This window comes from Micromys minutus (assembly GCF_963924665.1).
Source record: "Micromys minutus genome assembly, chromosome: 12".
In the NCBI taxonomy this organism is placed as follows: Eukaryota; Metazoa; Chordata; class Mammalia; order Rodentia; family Muridae; genus Micromys; species Micromys minutus.
In genome coordinates this window covers 32,723,864-32,740,170 of record NC_137981.1, presented here as the reverse complement: position 1 = coordinate 32,740,170, position 16,307 = coordinate 32,723,864, and the positions used below count along the sequence as shown (strand labels likewise).

At 51.0% G+C, this 16,307-nt stretch overlaps 1 protein-coding gene across 1 annotated transcript in view; it reads right to left on the bottom strand.

Moving 5' to 3' along the window:
• The window catches only part of ZCCHC24 (zinc finger CCHC-type containing 24), a 49,477-nt gene extending 33,614 nt beyond the window's left edge, over positions 1-15,863 (bottom strand). The window contains exons 1-2 of the mRNA XM_080926012.1: positions 15,433-15,863; positions 4,341-4,541 (exon numbers count right to left, since the gene is read on the bottom strand). Of these exons, the coding sequence (XP_080782138.1) occupies positions 4,341-4,541; positions 15,433-15,678 (447 nt within the window). The 5' untranslated portion in view covers positions 15,679-15,863. The remainder of the gene's footprint in view (positions 1-4,340; positions 4,542-15,432) is intronic.
• Positions 15,864-16,307: the final 444 nt, after the last annotated feature.

Genomic DNA, 16,307 nt, shown 5'->3' with positions numbered 1-16,307 from the left:
GGAGTGGTTTCTTGACTTCTATTTTCAGACATCCCTCTTTTCTTAAAAACAAAACAAAAGCTCTGATCTTAAAGGCAGTGGATGTAGGACATTTAAAAAACTGTCAGGAGTGGTACTTCAATGTGCCGTGCTGGTGAATTAAGATGAATAATATAAGCCACACCCAACAAGTAGATCACTACAAAGTAGCATTGAAATCATTTTTAAAAATTAAAATGCTACATTAGAAAACTATCAAAAAGGAAAGAAATAAGAATGAAATAGATGAATTAAGAAGACAATGTATAAAACAGAAACCAGAAACTCATGGTAGAAGTAAACCAAACTACACCAATGACACTAAAGGTGAATGGATTAAAGAATCCAATCAAAATGCAGGGATTTTTCAAATTGGGCATAAAACTCAAGATCTAACCAATTAGATGCTATCTCCAGAGACTTACTTCAGATTCAAATATCTGAATAGATTAAAAGTAATTACTAGAAAGTCAGGTATGCCACTGTAAGAAAAAACAGACTTCATGGGTTAGTTTCAGTCCTATTTTCTTTTGATCGTAGGGATTAGGTCCTAGGGACTCAACCTAAGATGTGCTTGCAGGTGCTAGGTAAGCACTCTATCACTGAGCTACACCTCTAATCCTAACACAGGATTTAAAACAAAAAAAAAAAAAAACGATGTTACTATGTAAAAATAAAAAAGGATCGATTCATCAGAAAGATATAGCTATTAGAAAGATAAGGAATACCTAACAAGAGTACAACACCAAAGCACATGAAGAAAAACAGACAGTTGAAGACAAAGAGGTAATTCAGTGTACTTGGAGACACTGGTATCTGCATTTAATGGATAGAGAAATGGGCAGAACATCGACAAGGAAGGCAACAGGAGACATAAACAACCCTGTCAGCCAGCATGCCTAGCAGAAAGCCCAGTGCACCCCACCCAACCTTCTCACAGGCCGGTCTCCAGGACAGCCACACGCTGAGCTCCACAACAGTCGAGATGCAGTTTGAAGGGTTGAACAATACAAAACATGTTCTCTGACCACAGTGGGATAAATTCAGAAATCATCAAAAGACATTTGGAAAGCTCACAAGTATGCGGCTATTAAACAACACATTTCTGAATAGCCAGTAGGTCCGAAAGGAAAACTCAAGAGAATTCTAGGTGGCATATGAAAGTCGTGACGCCCTGAAGCATGCAGTGTGGCTCATGGAGGAATTCGTAGTTATAAACACTGACAATGATAAAGGAAGGTGTGGGGCCTAGGGAGGTAGCTCAGTGGCTGTGCACAATAAAAACCAGAGTTTAGAGCTGCAGAATCCACGTGAAAGCCTGGTGTGGTCACTTGTGCCTAGATTCTCTGCATGGGGAGGCAAAATACAAAGATCCCTGGGCTTGTTGGCCAAGAAGTGTAGCTGAATTGGTTAATTCCAGTGAGAGAACTGGTTTTAAAAAGTAAGGGGTAGGAGGGATGGGAGCAGGGGTGGGGGAAGGGATAACATTTCAAATATAAATACAGAGAGTATCTAATAAAAAAATCAAAATAAAAACATAAAATAAAACAACAACAACAACACCATAAAGTAAGTTGGAGAGGCTGGAGAGATAGCTCAGCAATTAAAAGCACTGGCTGCTCTTCCAGAGGTCCCGAGTTCAGTCCCCAGCAACCACATGGTGGCTCACAACCATCTGTAATGGGATCTGATGCCCTCTTCTGGTGTATATGAAGACAATGACAGTGTGCTTATATATATAATACATAAATAAATAATAAATAAATCTTTTTAAATTAAAGAATAAAGACAAAGTCAGTAACTCCACAGAAGGGAACAAGAAAGGTCAGAGTGGAAAACCAAAGTCAAGGGTTTTCAGCAATACTGTGAGCCCATACCCACAGCAGTACTAGTCACAGTAATGGGTAGACACAGCCTAGCTGTGCACTAGAAGCGATAAAGGCATATCGGTTCAGTGGAATACCACCTGGCCTTAAAAAGGAATGACAACCCATAATATGACATTGATGAGTCATGTGATCTTTCTGTCTCAGACTCCATAGTACAGGGGTGAGCCACCATGTTCCACTCACATATTAATTATTTTGACCTGCTGTATAACATTTCATTTGAAATTTGGGTTGCCCCTTTCCTTCTCTTCGGGAAGACTTGTGCTCAACACCTGATAGGATAAGAACTCCAGCTGGTTCAAAAGTCAGGCGACAAGAGTCCAGAGAAGACTATGACCCAGCAGCTGCTTGTAGTCAGTGGATAGCATCCAACTAACTTCCAGCCCACCCAAATTCCTACCATCCAGTACCCAGCAGGGGGTTGGGGGGGAGTGAGTGTTTTCTTCATGGTGGTGTCCAAGAAAAGAGAGTACTGTCAGACAGCCTGTAACAAGCATTTCCACTGTGCCAGGCCCTGCCAGGTACTTTTCCTGCCTTAAGTCACTGTATCCAGATGTTAGTGAGAGTCCTCCTTTGCCTTATCCCAATCCTGCCTCTACCACTGAGGCAGGCAGGGAAACCCTAGGCTTCCAGGAGACCCCGATACTGTCAGGTTTGGAAACAAATCAGGATAAACAGCCTCGGGCAGCTCATCCAGGCTGCACAGAGCACAGGTCTCAGATGGCTGTGGCCCAGGTACTTCTGGAGAAACCAACTACCAATTCTGGGTCCTCAGCCCTATAGCTCTCAGAGACTCATTTGTCCCACTGTCAATGGGCCCCTTCTCCCTCATCTGCCATAGTGAAGAAAAGCCAGTGTCTACACTGTGCTGGAAATTAGGGGACCCTCTATCCAGTAGTCAAAAGACTCTCATCTGCCTGTGTTAAAATCCTGGTTCTTCCCCTAACCAGCTCACCTCATGCATGAGTTTCTCCCTTGCTCAAGAAACTCATCCCAGCCTCCCAGGAAGAGGCTCGTGTGAGCCTGACACACAGGCAGTCACTCCCACTACAGGAAAGGCTGCCTGGGGACATTCGGCACAGGGTCTGTCTCCTCCTCAATGTGAGTGGGTCTTGCTTGCCCATTTCCCAAGCTGCCCATGAGTGGGGAGGTTCTTGAGGTAGCCTGAACTGCTGCAGGTGGGAGCGCTTAGCTGGAAAGGGGTGGGCAGCCTCTGAGTCTTTGTCTGTTGCCCAATCAGAGAACCCTGGGGAAGAAGGGGAGCTCAACCTCCAGCATATTCACAGGATTCCAAGGGCCTCTTGCTCACTGCCCCCATGGAAAGATGGGGTGTGGAGTATGGGGGATGCCATCATTGGTGAGCCCCCACCTTGTTGGACTCCAGTAGGAGATGCCCCCATGTCACCATGGAGATTGACCTGACAGGTGGGTACAGGGCGGATCTGGGCTTCTGCTTCTCTACCAAGTTCCCGGAACTATTAACAGAGCTGTGCTGGGGCTAGACTTTTAGCAGCAAAGACCCAAAGTCTGGCACAGCCCTTCCTAAGAAATGCCCAGGATGCAATGGTGGCAAACCCATCCTGGCTCCCCACCCAGCTCCACTCTGGTTTTCAGCATCCAGATGGCAACACTGCATAGCTTTTCAGAATTGATGGGATTCCATTTCCATTACGTATATAAAATAAAACTAGCACTACGTTATTAAAGAAAAAAAAGTGGAAAATGTGAAGAAAAAAAAGTAGGGGAAAAGAACTGCCGAAAGATGGCTGCTGTCTTCTCTCTCCAGAATCCCGTATCTATCAGGGAGTCAGCCACCCAGGGAGTGGCATTGGCTACAGATGCCTTGCTTCATTACAGCAAAGTGCAGGGACAGATGGGGCTATCCCCAACCCTCTGGGTCTGCCTCCAATCCCCTCCATCTCCCAGCCCTGCACCGTGAGAGGGATGCCGGGCCTCTTGGCACCCGATGCCTTTACCCTGACCTATTCCGGGGCACAAATAGGCAAGAACCCTCATCCTTCCTTGCTCTAGGCAGAGGAGGCAGTGGTGGGGCTGAGGGAGGGGGTGCACATCTGGATTCCTGGCCAGGAGCCCACATTCCTTCCTAGTGAGTGCGAGCAGATGGGGCCTCCAGAGAGTTATGAAGAGGCTGCGGCTGCCTCCTGCCCCACTATAATGGGACCCACTCTGCAGGAACACTTATGGGACCCAAGGGGCCAGAACCTCACGTGGGGGACTGGTTTGGGTCCAGAAGCCTCCCATGCAGATTGCTGAGCGAGCGTTATGGGCCCAAGTGGGGTCTGTAGCCCTCTACCTCAGACAGCCTTGTCTTACTTAACAGTACCACCGAAAAAGAAGACCCAGGAGAGACCATGGTACCCATCTACAGGGAAAGAAGCTCGGGGAAAGCCCAGTTGGGCTGAGTTGCCTTACCTGAGGGCAATCTTTAATGTAGTGTCCTTTGTTGAAACACAGGTGGCACAGGTAATTCGGAGGAGGTCGCTTGCTGGGTTTTCGGGCCTCGGAGGTGAGTGTGAGGTCTGAGAAATGCTCGGTGAGGGAGCTCAGGCCATCAGCGATGTTGTTGAGGGAGCCATAGGGTGAAGCATTCCTATACACACTGCTGCTCAGCGCCTGTGGGAACAGAGGCTATTCAGGGCTTTCAGTCACCACCCAGCATGGAACCATACAGATCTAAATCTTAACTCTAGTTGTGGGTTTGGCCTCAGGGGCCCTGCCTATTCTGTGGGAATGACCCCCTCCGGCTTCCATAAGGGTGAAGTGAGGTCAAGAGTTTAAAGTTCCTTGTCACGTGTTGGGCGGTCCTAGGACCCCTGGGTACACGGTGATGATGTTAACAGCTGCAAGTGTTGTTTCTATCAGTTCTTGACACACCACACCAGATGTGGAGGAGGTTAATACTCCCAACTCGACAGAACCTAGAATCGCTGGGGAGATAAATCTCTCAGCGTGTTTGTGAAGGAGCTTCCAGATTGGGTTGAGCAACTTGGGGAAAGCCATCGTCAATGTGGGAGGCACCACTGAGGGCCCCGGACTCAACAAAAAGGCAAATGGGGTTCACTACGACCTTTATCCCCCCCTCTTTTCCAATTGTGCACACACTGTGGTCATCGGTCCCAGGTTCCTGATGGTACCACCTCACTGTCTTGATGGAACAGCCTTCCTTCCTTAAGTTCTTTGACCTAATATTTTGCCACAGAAACAAGAAAAGTGACTGGCACAGAAGGCATCATGGGAAGGCACTTATTGGGTATGGACAGACTTCAAACACATCACTGTTGACTCTATCTCCCACCTAGTAAGGAAAAGATTGGGGACTTTGCCGTGTGGCTACTAGTTTTGGAGAACTGGAGACCGATGCAGAGAAGCCCAGTCTGCCTGAACCTCCTCCCTGAGAGCCTTGAGGGGAGAGTGGCTACCTCTCCTACCTCCACATGATAGGAACCAGACACCCCGTTGAGCTCCCAGGCAGACAGGGTTCAGGCCCTCCTGGTGTATACAGCCTCTATTTATAGGCATCACAGGCACTGGGTGGCATAGCACACTGGAATTTAGTAAAGGTGGGGCCTGTGGTGGGGCTGGTAAGGAATAGCCAGGGGCTCCCCTTTCCTAGTAAAGGACCAAGGCTAGAAAGCAGCAGCTTCCCTGGGAAAGTCCATAGTAAACCAGGACACAATGGCTAGAGTCCTCTGAGCTCACTCCAGATGCCCCAAACGGCAGGGATAAACTCTGGTCCTGGGCTAATGGGGAGATGAGGTCCTGCTTCTACGAGTCCTTGGGCAGATAGAGAAAGAAGGTTCCTGGAACCAAGAGCTTAGACTCCTTTGTAAAGAAGGCCAGGCGGGAGCCCAGAATGAGGGCAATCCTCTGTCTCTCCAGTGTGGGAAGGAGAGAAAATTGACAGCGGTCTATAGCATGGGGTACAGCCTGACCAACTCCAACAAGAGTAGCTTCTAATCTCACACTTCCATCTTCAGAAACTGATCACTCAGCTCTGAGAGGACCTAGCCTTCATCTTCCAGGTAAAACAGTACCTTGAACACCTGCTGGGTGATCCTGAACTGGTCCTTTCCTTCTCTGGGCCTCTCTATTCATCTTACATTATTTTAACCAGTACTTGGGCGTGGAAGAACACAGACATCATACCTGGGGCTCCCCCAGGCTAGCACACAGCTTTCCTGAAATGCAGGAATCACATGGATCTTTTAGCCCTCTGGTGCAACATGAAACCCAAGACAGAGCACTCCGGCACCAACCTGCATGTGGTCTGAACCAACTCTTTAGCTCTTGGGCACGCCGAGAATTGAGTGGGTTCCGGAGAGGCGATGGCCCCCCTCCTGGAGGTAATGAGACTACAGGGTCACTTTCTGAAGTACAGGAGTACAGCTTCAGTGGAAATCAGACAATCTTGCCGTGGTGACAGGAATGGTGCACTTACTGAGACAGCTGCTTCTCGTCACACCCCTGTGAGTCACTGCCCACCACTTCACACATAAAATGAGTATTCAAAACTTGTATTGAATGACTTAGAAACTGGCAACAAAAACGGTTTTCTGGGCTCCACCTCAGGGTCACCACAGCAGTGGCTCGGGAGCATATGTTGCCAGTGTGACCATTTAAAGTGTTCATGGCACTGAGCACAGAGGCCACCACCACCCACCTTCAGAGTCCTCCACCTTCCCAAGCCCAAACTGTGAATCCACCGGACAGTAATTCCCGACCTGAATCTGCTTTGCCAGCCCTGACCCTCTACCCTGGAAAATTCAGGCAGCAGCAGCCACTTCACTGGCCTCAGAGCACCAACTCCTGGGTCACTACATCTTGACTGGGAGATGGAACCTACCAGTTCCATCATCCCAAACTGGCCTGACTGAGGGCAACACAGCCCTGGCCTCTTAGAGAGAAGTTTATCCAAACAAGAAATCTGAAGCTCCAAACCCTGTGACTCATGCTCACGGCTGGGAAATGCAATTTCACAAAATAACAACCCTCTTCTCTTCCCCCCTCTTCCTTTCTTTCATTTTTGCTGGATAGAATTTAAACAAGTCCACAGCCTTCGAGACTGTTTTAAGAGGAAGGGGAAGTTTGGTGGATGCCAAAACTACACTAATTACACCCTAAATAGTTCTCTCCCCAGGATTGTGGCCATACTCCTAGACTCATGACAGACCCTCAGGCAGCCCCAAACAGCCAAAGGCCTCTGAGCAAGCCACACCCTCCCTGGCAGCTCAACACTGCCAGATGCCACCAAGGGTCACAGATAAACCTTCCCTAATAGATCCATGGGCAGAGCAAGGCTAAAGTCCCCCTTCCAGAATCCCGGCCTCCACTGTCCCTCAGTCTGTCTTCCTAACTGTCTTAGCTTTCTACCTCAAGTACCAGCCGAAGACAAACACCACACAGAACTAAGAATCCAAGAGGAGTCACATGGTCTAACCACGTTCCCATGCTATTAGTAGAGAAACCAAGGTCCTGAGTGCTGCAGAGGCTCAGACCCAGTTGGAACCAGGAGTCAAGAGTCTAACTTGCCTGGTCAGGGCAGGCTGGGTAGGTCAGAAAGCCATTTCCTCTGCAAAGCCCTATCTGAGCTCTGGCTACAGAGGTGAAAGGTAAGTCCTGGTTGTTTTCTGGCCTGTAAGAACTGGGCAGAGTGTAGGTTTGGCCTTCTCTCTTAGAACAGAGGGAGATAGGACAAACTTGATTGTCCATGCAGGTACGACATTATGGGGTTCAGACACCCAGATCCTGAAAGGTACCCTAGTCCTGGAATATAAGGGGTAATCTACTATGCTGCAGGGAAAGCAAGCAGAGCAGAGATGAACGAATCCTGAAGGCCCTGCTCTCCAAAGGAGGGTAGCCCCACTATGTGATGGATGTAAACCTCCAGGTTACACCGTTATCCAGCATCAAAGATCCCAGAGGCTGGAGGATGCATGGGATTCTTCTACCACACGTGGGGAGACACAGCATCAGGCCCATAGTCATTGCTGGAATCTTCTCAAGAGTTCATAATGGGCTGACAGGAAAAAGTAGATCAGAGGACTCTGGTTGTTCATGCACAGCCTACAAAATTTTTTTTTAGGTCCTCCTGATTGCTAAGACACCATTTATTCGAGCACTGATCTCATTTTTGTGGAGCTGGAAACTGAGACTCAAAAAAGACTTAGTAATTTGCCCAAGGCAACAGAGTCAAAATGTGTTGGCCAGTTATGTTTCACACACACAGCCACTACAGCCTGGCTCCACCTATTTTTTTTTTAAAAAAAGGATCCAGAGGCTGACATCGGGTGTGACATCTTATTAAAGCCCCTAGGTACTGAGGAAGATATTGTTCCAGCTTCTCTGGTCTCTCGAGAGGGGGATGGAATCTGGGGAAGGCAGTTCTGCTGTAGACTCTAAAGCACAGAGGCACAGGGTCACAAGGCTGTGTCCCACTCTCCCCAGAGAAGCCTGCCCAGCTGGACTCTCCTGCAGGGCTATCACAAGGTACCACCGGTAAGGAAGGAACAGTAGGCACACACAGAGTAGAAGTCTGAACCATAAAGATTGCTTAGGCAGGACGAGCCGGGGAGCCTGTGGGAATGAGAGCCTCTACTAGAAAAGACACAGCCATGGGGAAAGCCAAGGATGAAGGCGGTGTTCTGGGCTGGGCCAGGTGTCCCGGGGAAGTCAGGCAGATATAGATGCTCTATGTCCTGCTCTCTAACCCAAGATAGTGTTAGAGGAAAGAGCTTGATCCTAGCCCCTAGTTCTATGGGGTTTCTTTTATCAGCACCCAACCCCTTACCTCTTCGACTAACACACACACACACACACACACACACACACACACACACACACACACACACTGCAATAAGAAACCATTCACATCACCAGTAACTACACCCCTTCTCCCAAGAGACCTGTACCTCTGTCCCTAGGGCCCACCTGGAATGGTGCACATCCTTTCTCACAGACGGGAGGGTGCACGCTGGGTTGGGGTGTAGGAGACAGAAGACACAGCTGAGAAGTGGGCCACGGGAAAAGGAAGCACACTGTAACTGGGGGCTTCCCTGTCACAGGCAGGTCTGCCCATGTTCTTGTTTCCAGGGCCAGGAATATATGAACTGGTCAAAACATATCATGACCCTTTGCCCATGTGAACATTGCTCACACTTCATATGTAAAGTTCTCCCTACAAAGCTGATACCCAATAAAAGAGTCTAGAATAATGTTCATGTCTAGTTCTTTTAGATGAAGGAAGTGGGCAGAGAGAAATAGGGACCAGTGCTTGGGGGAGTAGACAGTAGACGCAGGACAGAGCCTGGCAGAACTGGAGACAAGAAAAGACTTTATCCCCACTTCAGTTTCTTGGCCCCCAACCCAGGGTTTCCCCTCACTTGATGGCTTCCTTGCAGGCTTCCCAGCTAGTACACGAGCACTGGGAACCCTTACACTTGTGAAACACGTGTCAAGCAAAAGCAGAAAGCATGAATCTGAAAATCCAAGGACTGGGCAGGACTGCAGCAGAGACCTGGAGCTGGGACCCACTGTGAAGTGAGGGTTCCACAAACTGTGAGGTCATGGGCAGACATGTGTGCTTGTACCATGTGTACTAGGCTCACACCAGGGACTCCAAATGCCATAAGATTCTCAAAGATGCTCATGACCAAACAAGGTAAGAACCATCTGCACATTTAAGCCACTACCAGGTTGTGGCTAGGGATAGGGCTTCACCATCTCCCAAGTCAGCCCCTTGCAAGTTATCTAGCTACTAATAAACACTTGCTCCTTGAGATAACACAGGAGGCTGAGACAAGGGAGATCTACTTCATCACAGGGCTGAAGGCAGGAGAGCAGGTTCCAAGCCATCTGCCCTACCCTTACCCACCTAGTAGAATAAGCATCCAGTGTGGCCCAATTACTGACTGGGCATCAGAGGTAGGACTCCCACTCCCAAGTACGACAACAGAGCTGCAGAGAGACACCACCATTACATAGTGCACAGCAACCCAGCTGTCAAGCCTGCCGCCTGCCCTAAAGCATCACACCTTGGCTATCACTGGCCATGTTGTTGGAGCTGCTGGAGGAAGAACTGCTCCCTAAAGCAGACACATTTCATGACTCTCAGAAGAGACATCCATCTGTACTCTAAAGAAACACCTTGGAATCTGTCCATTAGAACGGTGCTGGAAATATCACAGGTAGATTCAACAGCAAATATAAAGGCTTGAACACACAAGATTGTGCATACACACACACACACACACACACACACACACACACACAGAGAGAGAGAGAGAGAGAGAGAGAGAGAGAGAGAGAGAGAGAGAGAGAGTTAAGGAATAGACCCAATGGCACATGCTTGGTTTTATCCCTAGGTCTCTGAATGCAACCTCTTCTGAACAACAGAGCAACTGCCCCAGGCAGGGACATAGGCATAAAATAGGAAAATAAGTTTTTCTCCTGTGTCTCCTAAACCAAGCCAATCAGAGCAGGAACATATTAAAAAACCCAGTGCCTACACAAGAGCTCATGACTCTTCAAAGAGTTGGGGTCCAGGGCTGAGGGTATGGCTCTTGGTGGTGTATTTGCATAGCATATAGGAAGTCATGGATTTAACAGCCAGCACCACAAGACATGATGTCCCAGTACTTGTGGAGGCAGGGAGATCAGAAGTTCAAGGTCATCCTTAGCTATGAGACCAACCTGACCTATATGACTCTGTCTCAAAAAAGAAAAAAAAAAAAAAAAAAAAAAAAGAAAGAAAGAAAGAAAAGAAAAAAGATTTAGATCCAAACAAAACATCAGAGGCACTGTGGTTTGATAGGACATCTCAGTGCTTGGTACACACAGGAGCCCAAGGAAGATGCAGGTAGGAGCTAGCCTGGAGACCAGCTGCAACACAGGCTACAGAGATAGCTCCAGGCTGGGGTGCAAATTTGGGTTAGATCTAGCTCTGCTGGTGACTTGAGTCATCCAGGCCTCTGCTTTGCTCTCTACAAAATGGAAACAAGGTACTGCCTTCTAGAGCCTTGCTGACCATGGTCCCATTGGAGGTGGTGGCTCATGCCAAGCACTTAGGAGGCTAAAGCAGGAGAGGGTTCTTCAAGGGCAGACTGAGCTTAGGCAAGGCCCTGCCTCAGAAGAAAACAGGGCAGCTTGCCCTAATCATTTATTACTGAAGCCCTTGCCTTTCCTCCACCTGATATACATGGCCTAAGGCATGGTTCCTCTCAGAGCCCAGACCTATGCAGTCAACTTAACAGAGTAGAGTCAATCTGCCTGTGATAACTCCTTCCAAGTGTCAGCCTCCTTGCCTGAGTTCAGCATCCCCAGGAGAGGAGGCATCAGATAGATATTTCAGGACCCTTCCCTAGTCGCACCTCTGAGACATTCCTCCCAGGTCCCAGCTGCCTGCCACCCACTTCAACCAGACCACAGAGACAAGTTTAAATGATTAGGGGAGTCAAGTTCAGTCCCCTGCTAGGGAGTAGAGTGACTTTGCTCCACACATCCACACTGGAGAGCCTCTGAAGACCTGCTGTAGGCACAGGTGGTATTTCACCCAAACTCCCTACAGTTGTGTAGGCTGGGGACTTTAGTTTGTTTGTTTCTAATGCTTACACGTATTTATTTAGCTGTGTGTATTTACGGGCACACACCACGGCATGCATGCAGAGGTCAGAGGATAACTTGCAGGAGTTGGTTTCCTCCTTCTGCTATGTGCAACCCAGGGATTAAACTCTGGTCAGGCTTGGTGGCAGGAGCCTTTACCCGTCAATCCCTCTCGCCAGCCCTATTTTGCTTTCTGAGGCAGGGTTTTTACTAGAGCCCAGGCTGGCCTTGTTGAACTCATGACAATTCTCCTATGCTAGGATTGCAGACACGAGCCACTTCTTCCATCTGGAATCTTGTACAAGACCCTCTATTTTTCTTCTATGTGTTCTCCTTGCTTTATCTCTGTGCTAAAGGGCTGGAGTCCCTTCACGCCATTAACAAGTCGGCAATGGGTGGGCCACAGCTGCAAGGCGTGGGGCCTGTAGTACTGTGGAAAGTGATGTACAAACCCAGGGATCTCCACACTTCATGTCACCAAGAAGAGCCCAGGAGACCACATAGCTGACTCAATGGAACAGCCCTGGACTTGGAGATGGCCGGAAGAACATTGGCCCATATTCTGAGCCAAAACCATCCTCTGGCTGACTTGAGTCTAGATGTTGGGGTGAAGAATTGTTAACACATTTTGAATGACAGGACTTCTCTGAGTCTTTACCATGCACTGTGTGAATGATGTTGGCGCACGCTGTGTGAACGAAGGGACGAGACGGCAGTTGAGTATGCTGTGCTTTCAAAGTCTATTTGAGCCCTCATTTCTCTCAGCATGCACGAAGGAGGGGTGGTCATTCCACAATGGAGCCCTACTTCCCGACTACATTTATTCTCAGAGAAAATGGGAAACTTGTCCTAAGAATCTGAATTGAATGACATGGGGTAGCCTCGTTTCCCTGCTGCGGCCAGAGTGGGATAAAGAGACTGCCAGAACCGGCTCTGAGAACTCCTCCGAGGGTCCGAGAGGCAATGCTTAACTCTACTTTTCCAGAAGTGAAATTTGTGGAGAAGTCCATACTGCTAGAAATTTGGCAAGGAAGATCCACGCAGCCCACCCTCCACCCCCTTCCTAAGCCCCACCCCCTCCTGTAGCACCTGGAGAGAGGGGCATAGCCAAGGAATCCCCCCCCCCATCCCTCTCTCTCTCTGAAGACATCCAGCTGTGACCACAGATGCCATTTCCGAAAGCCGAGTTTACCAGACGTCATTTCAGAACCCAGAAAGGTTTTTAACACACTTCCACCTGAAAGCCATCTCTGGAGCTTGTCCTGCACTTGTATGTAAACTTGGCCACCTTCCTCTCTGCTCCCAGGATCAGAGGGTTACTCAGGACCCTTGGCTTATCTTCAGCTCCCAGGGCTGAGGTTCCAGGGGCACAATAGGCTTCTGTGGCCCCGTGTCCTCACCTCCCCCAATGCCAGCTGCATTCATGGTGTTTTGCTATTGTGGAGGGAACAGCCTGGGGGTGGTGCAGGAGGGGGTGGGCTCTTGGCACGGGGGCCGGTGCAGACGGGCTGTGGTCAGCGGTCAGCATGCAAGTCACATCCACAGGCACTGCCACTGGGCCTGCCAGGCTTTGAACAGAATGGCAATGCTTGTGGGCCCTGGGTCCCTTCTTAAAGTTTCCTCTTGTGACAAAGAACTCCTTGCCTTTGCACCCCCCCATACTCTTAGTGCTGGTATTGACTACATGAGGAGGTGGGGAAGGGGTTTCTCACTGTCTCAGCCAAATCAGGGCACCAGCTAAGCCTTGGATTTCAGGAAAGGCCCAAGAACAAATCTGGGGTGTGAGAAAGTTGAAGAGGTCAAGGACTAGGAGGTGAAGATGAGACAGCCAGAACCCAAAAGAGCCTTCTGGAAGTCGGCAGGCATAGCTCTCTAGCCTGCCAAGGAAGCCATGAGTCTTTAAAGTGTTGAAAAGTCCTTCTGCTGGCAGATACTCTCTTGTTTAGGATACCTCCAACCTCTAACATACCCCCAGGATGACCACCAAGATTCAATCTACTCAATGGGAAAGCTGGAAGCTCCCCCCCCCCACTGCTCCAGCTCCTCCCACACTGGGCCCCTTCCTGAGGGGGGAGGGGGGAAACTGAGGAATGGCTGGAGTCCTAGAGGCTTGAAATTTCCAAAGACAGGATGTGTGACGGACAGGAAACCCAATAGAGAACACATGCAAGGAACAGGGTAAAGCTGGGGTAGGAGCTGAGTCCAGTAAAGGCTCCTTAGGGACCCTGCTGGGTCATGGGACCTCTGAGTCATGTTCATCTTCTCCTTAGATAAAAGACGCTCCCTTGAGTGCAGCTCTGTCCAACTATGAGCCATGAGAGCACCCCATCACCTTCATCACCTTCTTTTCACACGTGTATTGTCTATCTCCCCCCGCCCCCCGCCGCCCATCCCCAAACCCAGGCTCCTCAATACTGTGTTTGCATAGAACTCAACACATGGCTGGTAAGAAAATCGATCATGAAAAACACCCAGCCAATAAAGAAATACTCCACGAACGGTTCTTCAAAGTCATTGGTCACCTAAAGACAGTTCCCCAAGAGACAACAAACTGTTCTCAAGAAAGGAAGATTCCCAGCCAGGAATCACTCCTTAGGGCAGAGGGCATGTTATGGTTTATAAAGAGCCTTGGCATGCAAACGCTCTCCCCCGGGCCCTGCAGGCACCTTTCCACTCTTGCCCCTATACCCAGCCCCCTATGCCCATGGCAGCAGGGCAGCCTCAGAGGTGCTGGCCCTCCACCAGTGTTTCACGTGTTCGTGGGGCCTCCGGTAAACCATGGCAGCGTTGAACACATACCTGAGACCAGAAAGGGTGACCTCCTAGTGCCACATCTCAACCCCAGCACACCTCAGCATACACAGGCCTTATTCCCAGCCACCTCTAGGTCAGAGGTGAAAGTGACTCCCATGTGTGTCCCTTTACCCCCTGCACCATTCAGAGAGGGAAACCACAAAGGGACAAGGGAAAGGCACAGAGGGTATTGGCAACTTCCAAAATGGAGTAAATGGGGTGTGGGGTGCTGTTGGTAGATGGATTCTGGGAAGGCTCTGGAGAAAGACCCGCTAAGAGGGCTGGGAGGTCACGGCCACCTGCGTATTTATCTAGCTGGGAACAAGCACTGTCCGGTAGACTTTGTAACAGAATCTATTGACCAGGCAGCCTTTGCAATACATCCCAGGTTTTGGGAGAAGGCACTAGGCAGCTGGAGCCCTCCCATCGCCACAGTCTAGTCCCCCCCCCCCCCCCAAGGATTTCCCTTTCATTTCCTTCCAGCCTGGGAAGGCAGGGGACAGAACAGTGCTAGGTCAAGCCCTCAAAAACCACTTCCTATGTGCCTGGGGGAGGGCAAACAGCTGCAGGGTGGAACTAGGGGTTCCTAAATGGTGGGAACAGGAGCAAAAGCCCCTGAAGAGCAACTGCTTTCCAGGGAGCCCTCCAGGTTAAGAACTATGGAGGTCAGGGGAAGAATTCGTTTAGGCCCTTTCAGAGGAGTTCAGAGCAGGCTCTCCAACCCTCCCGTCCCAGCGGATGGCAGCCAGAAAAGTTGATAGGGTTGGGCGAAGGAAGACTAGGAAGGGGCTCCCCGCCCTAGCCGCACCCCGGCAGTCTGAAGAGAATCCGGAGACACCCCTGAGCCTGCTTACTAGGAGCAGGACTCCAAACTCAGAGAGGGGGCGGGAGGGCCCTGCCCAGGCCTGAGCTGCTCCGGGCGGCTCTGCCGGGTGGTGACGCGCTCCCGGTGCCCCAGAGACTTCAGGCGGCAAGTTTGGCAGAGCTGATCGAAGCCAAGCCAAGCCGAGCTGGGCAATGCGGGGCCGGCCTGGGCCATGCCAGGAAGAGCGGAACAGAGAGAAGAGGGCCCTGAAGCAGTGGGCGCGGGGCTGGCGCGCGCTGGGGCACCCACCTCTCCGCGCTGCAGCTGGAAGACGCTGTTAAGATAGCTGGAGTGCAGGGGGGAACCCAGCTGCTCCGGGCGGCCCTTGCCGAAGGCCAGCTCCGGGGGCGCGGCGCCGGCGGGCGGCTCGGGCCGGAAGGCATCGAAGGCACTAGCCTGGTGTGTGTCTTGAAGCGACAGGTAGACCCAGTTGAGTAGCTGGGCTGGCTGGTACACCGAGGCGGCGCTCGTGTCGATGGCAGACAGCAGGCTCATTTTGCCGTGGCGGTGCCGGCCCCTCCCCGGCCGCCCGCTCGCGCCCCCCTCCCAACGGAGGGGCGGGCACCGGGGAGCCTGTGCCCACTGCCAGCCGCCCCGGCCCGGACCGCTATCCGCCCCGCGTCCCGCGCCTAGCGCCCCGCGCGTTGCCCACAGCCGCCGCCGCCGCCGCCGCCGCCGCCTCCCCGAACTGCAGCAGTGGGCGCGCACGGGCGGAGGAAGGAGGCAGAGAAAGTTGGGCAGGAAACTTTTGGCCCCGCCCTGCCCGCTGCCAGCCCCGCCCCTCCCGGGGATCCGCTATCTGCCTCTGCGCTGACCCCTCCGGGGACCGCTCCTAGGGTGGGGTCCACAGAGACCCCGCCCCACCCTGACCGGTTCGGCCCCGTTCTCGCTCCCCCATTGGTTGTCTCATTGAATATGGATGTGGGGGAGGGGCAAGACAAGAAAGAAGGCGGGTCCGCACATATAGCACCCCCTCCGACTCCCCCCCACCAGGAGCGGCCCCTTCCGAATCCCACCCCCACTCCAGGTCAGCTCAGCTCTCCAGCCCCGAGCTCACAATCAACTGGGTCCAAACACTCAGCCGGCTCTACTGTAGGCTGGTCCCCATCACTTCCCAGGCGCTC